The sequence below is a fragment of the Cornus florida genome, unplaced genomic scaffold (assembly GCF_030987335.1).
Source record: "Cornus florida cultivar Cherokee Brave unplaced genomic scaffold, ASM3098733v1 CherokeeBrave_3.0.0_Hap2_Chr07, whole genome shotgun sequence".
Taxonomy (NCBI): domain Eukaryota; kingdom Viridiplantae; phylum Streptophyta; class Magnoliopsida; order Cornales; family Cornaceae; genus Cornus; species Cornus florida.
Window position 1 is genome coordinate 16,640,571 of NW_026775577.1, and position 4,898 is coordinate 16,645,468.

At 36.7% G+C, this 4,898-nt stretch overlaps 1 protein-coding gene across 1 annotated transcript; it reads right to left on the reverse strand.

Annotated features, from left to right (window-relative positions):
* Nucleotides 1-1,726: 1,726 nt before the first annotated feature.
* On the reverse strand, nucleotides 1,727-4,030 carry LOC132266588 (thaumatin-like protein 1). Its single transcript, XM_059767502.1, has 3 exons — nucleotides 3,629-4,030; nucleotides 2,688-3,375; nucleotides 1,727-2,257 (listed from the first exon to the last, which is right to left on the reverse strand). Exons 1-3 carry the CDS (start codon nucleotides 3,687-3,689, stop codon nucleotides 2,119-2,121), a joined length of 888 nt encoding a protein of 295 aa, XP_059623485.1. The 5' UTR covers nucleotides 3,690-4,030; the 3' UTR covers nucleotides 1,727-2,118.
* Nucleotides 4,031-4,898: the final 868 nt, after the last annotated feature.

Consider the following 4,898-nt stretch of genomic DNA (forward strand, 5'->3'; position numbering starts at 1 on the left):
GTTAGGATAAAAAATAATAAAAAAAATACTAGGTCTCAAACTTTGTCTACATGATGTGAGATATGTTTAACTTGATCAGTCCAAGCTATTTGTGCTTGGATCAGGATAAGTGAGCTATTATGAACTCTTTCAAGGGTAGTTGCTTTTAGGCAAATATTCTGAATGCCTCCGTACCCCTACCTCATCTATTACTTAGCAGTCATTTGAGGGTCTTAGCTGATGATCGATCCGGGCTATTTCCCTTTCGACCATGAAGTTTATCCCTTATCGTCTCCTTGGCCGACCTTGACCTTTGTTATCTAAGAAGTACAGATACAAATATTATGAACTCTTTCAAGGGTAGTTGCTTTTAGGCAAATATTCTGAATGCCTCCGTACCCCTACCTCATCTATTACTTAGCAGTCATTTGGGGGTCTTCGCTGATGATCGATCCGGGCTATTTCCCTTTCGACCATGAAGTTTATCCCTTATCGTCTCCCTGGCCGACCTTGACCTTTGTTATCTAAGAAGTACAGATACAAATATGAAATACGGGTACAACACGATACAATGATAAATCTTAAAAAAATAAAGGATATAGGTACGGCATTGATATGTTAAAAAAATAATAATAATATAATATATATTATTATATATGTTAATACTATATTAGTTTTTGCCATTTTATTCATATAATCATAAATAAATCAATAATTTTGAATTTAGATTTAGAAGTTTGTTATTGTTTTTATATATTATTTTAAAATTTACTCATAATATATTTTTAAAATGTATTGAATTTTATTTTTCTAAAATAATTAATTACAAATCACCCTGTTGTATCATGAAAGTGTCCAAAACGTTTCATTGTCATGTCTTAGCCGTATCCCACCAGAAAATAAAATATTCACTATTCAGGATACTTTTAACCGTAGTTGACACATGTCCGAACCTGTATATGCGTATTCGGTAAGTGTATGAATATCCGATACCACAACAGCACTATATAAGAAGTATTCGTACTTCCTAACCTGTTATTTTATTTTGAGATCATTTATAATATTGAGAGTTTGCCTCGATTTGGTACCACCACCCTCATATCATGCATCGAAACAGTGTTTTCCCTAGTGTATGAGAGAACCAGCTAACTTTGAGTTCAAGTAACATTTCACCTCTAATCACAATTCATCCGCGGATTCAAAATCAGTCCCTTTGTTTTTTTCATGCAATATAAATTTATAAGAATCATGAATTGACAAATAGTAACATTTCTCTATTAGGAGAGAGATCACTTGGTATATATAATAGATTCAAATTAAACAACAAGCCTATTCACATATCATTACAATTATTATGATATATACTCAATAATGTATGTTCAAATACATATATGATAAATACTAAATAATGCATATGCATGTATCTGGTCTTTTTCATTCCAACAACTTGCATAACCAATGACCAAATGTTCAAAAAAAATATTAATCTACTACACAAAAAAGTCTCTTAATTACCACTATAATAGCGAATATTAGTACTAATTACAAGCTTTAATTGTGTAAAGCACGATTCTTTTGACCCTTTTGACGTGGCCAAAAGTATATCAACTTACAATTACGTGGATTGCACGATCAATAATTAAAAAAATGATGATTAATGAGGTCCACACATATGTCATGAGATAATTAAATACTAAATTATAAACGTTAGTTAAACAATATATTTCAATTAACTGAAACAACCTCGTCCACAAACTTTTGTTTTTTTCATTATTAAAAAATGAATCACACAAACTTATTGATAATTAAAAATTTACAATGACTCAGTCTCAGTCTTTCTCCTCGTGGCAGTCACGTCAGTAATACGCAAACATATAAGCTGCCACGACAACGTTTTTGTCAAGCTTGTCAATCCTTAGCCATTGGATTGAGAAATTCTAAGAGTATGACTCTCGATTGAACAAATGAGAACACCTTCATATAAAGTTGCTCGTCTTTGATTTGTCTTTATCAGGCCAGCCGGGTGAGTTGGGCCAGCTTCAAGTTTTTCCGAGCCAGCCCGCGTTACCTCTGGGTGGGCCTAATATGGGCCAACAGCGATAATGAGAAGGTTTGAAGAGACTGTGGAGTTGGGCCCAATTAGTAGAACTGCCAAACCGCAGCTAAAATAGAGATTAAACCAACAATGTAATTTGATCGAATGTAGCTCAAATCACAGCCGCTTGATACCAATGAGGCATTAGCAGCCTCAGGATTCTGCACTCCCGATGATTTCTGGCTGTAAAACATTTGTTAAATAAAACAGGATTAACGTACGTTCAAGAACGAATATGAATATATAGATTTATAATCAACTAGTTCAACATTTCAATCGAAATATTAAGCCATAAAGAGTCACAATTTTACGTGAATCAAATCAACGTTTATAATAATTTTTTAAAAAATAAATAATTTACATGTCAAAATCCGAATATAGAACAAGACACAAGTGAGGCCATCAACTCTCTGTCTTGTTTCCAATTTGAACTTGGAATCAATATGTCACATCCCTTTTTGGAAAGTATATATAAAAATTTAATCAAATGGAATCTCTAAAACAGAATTTTTTTTAAAAAATACATAACGTGAGAAGCATATACTACTATACTAGTACATACATACATACATATATATATATATATATATATATCTAGAGAGAGAAAATATACCTTGTGGACGGAGAAGGGCAGAAAGTGATGACATAGTCGGCGGAGGCACATGTGAATGTGCTGGTACCATCGTCATAAGCGTAGCTATAAGCTCTCGGACACGCGCTTTTGAAATACTCCGAGTAATAACTTGGCCTGCACGTGTCTGGAGTCGCGTACGCTCCACTGCAGCAATACTGCGGATCTCCGAAAGCTTCGCACGCGCTCTTACACGCCACGCTCCCGTCGGAGCTACTCACCCTCAGCTCCGACGGGCACGCGCCGTTGAGGTCCACCACACACCCGGTGGCCGTGCAATTCCCTCCGGTGCCACCCTTTGCCACGACCAGCATCGGGAGGTTGTAGCCGTCGACGAGGCTGACGTCGTAGAAGTCTAAACCGCCGGCGCCGTTAAGGGTGAATTCGGCGAGGGTGGCCGGCGGTGAAGCGCCGGCACCGGAGCATTGGAGGTCGCCGGAGCCGCAGTCGCCGGTGACGCAGGTGAACTTGCCGGTGGAGTCGGAGGCACAGATGGTCCGGCCCCATAACCGACCCGACCAGGAGGTGGGTACTGAAATGGAGGTGGATTCGGCCGGTTGGAGGGTGAAACCGGTGGTGGAGAGTGGTGGTGTTCCGGCGCTTGATAGTATTCCGGGCCATACTGGGTAGCTACACTGGTTCACTATTGTGAATGTTGCTGAATATACACCTGCAATACCAAATTGGTAAATATATATCAAAACATTACACATACAATCCCACACATACATACACACACACACACACATATATAGTCAATAATAATAAAAAAATGTATAGAATTATGTGATGAATTGAGATTTTCTGCAGCACAACGTTGTACACCACTGTGATCACTTTACATACTATTGCATGAAGTGATCACGGGTGAGACTGTTGTATAGCATAGGATCCGAACACTTATTTGATATGAATCTACGTACCCAAAGTGAGTAGAAGGAGATTGAGAGAGAGGAAAGCGAGAGAGAGTTGGAGACTAGCCATTCTTGAAGATGAAACGGAAGTTTTGCTATTGTTGAGAAATGTGGTGACTAGAGTCCAGAAGGAAATGAAGAGCTCAATGTGTGTGTGTGTGTGTGTGTGTGTGTGTGTGTGTGTGTTAACGTGTGTGTAATATATAAAGGTTTTCTTGGACCGACTTTGCAGACGTACACAAAGTGCCAGAGTTGAGGTCGGCAATTGTGTGAGTGTGTTTTTGCAGAGAGGGACACAAAGTGCTAGAGTTAAGGTCGGCAATTGTGTGTGTGTGTGTTTGGTTTGTATAGGAGAGGGTGTGATCAATGGTGGACGGAGAGGAGGGAGAGTCTATTTAAATAGGCAATTAAGGGATTTATTGGAGTTTGTAAATTGGGCTTTTCGATAGACGCAAGAGCGTTAATACATAATCAACCTAACATGGTCTCACAGTCCTGGCACCACAGGTCCAGCCCAAATTGCCCATGTCATATGGGCCCCACATTCTCTCCTTCTCACACACTCGCACATTATTTCTAGCAATTAAATATACTTTTAATAAGTTATCTTACCTTTAATAAAATATTTATATATTCAACATCTTTCACTTTCTTAAATAAACCCTAAATTTTTTTAGAATTATCTATTCGAAAATTGACATAGAAACTAGTTTTTCTTTGTAGTGACGTATAATTTCCCGTCAATATGCAAATTATACTGATCAGCTTATTTCCATTTTAGACTGACCCAAAAATTGGTATAAATATATACATATACTTTTTATCATTCACATTAACCTTCTTTTATTTTGTTCTATTGTTTTATTTATTTTTTGTTTACTAGTTGTCAAGGGAAGTTCAATTTTAGTGATGAAACATCAAACTCACACTGAGAAATTTTTACGTTTTTTCAGTCAATCACAACTCATTACGTAAGCAAATTTGTCAATTTTATTCAAATTTTAATTTTTATGTCAAATTGTAATTAGCTGGAACCTGAAACCATATAATCGTTTAGAGGTCCAAATTAAGCATAAGTTACCACATAAACAAACTGCATTAAAGAATATCAAATCAAGCTCAATTAACACATATTGCCTAGAACAACCACCACACATTAGGTAATGACGGAAAGACTTAAAAAAAACAAAAAAACCAAAAAAAAATTGGGCAAAAATGAGTTGTTTGCATCCAAAAATGTGTTAGATGGGCAATTAAGGAATAATGCATTGTCTTTCCA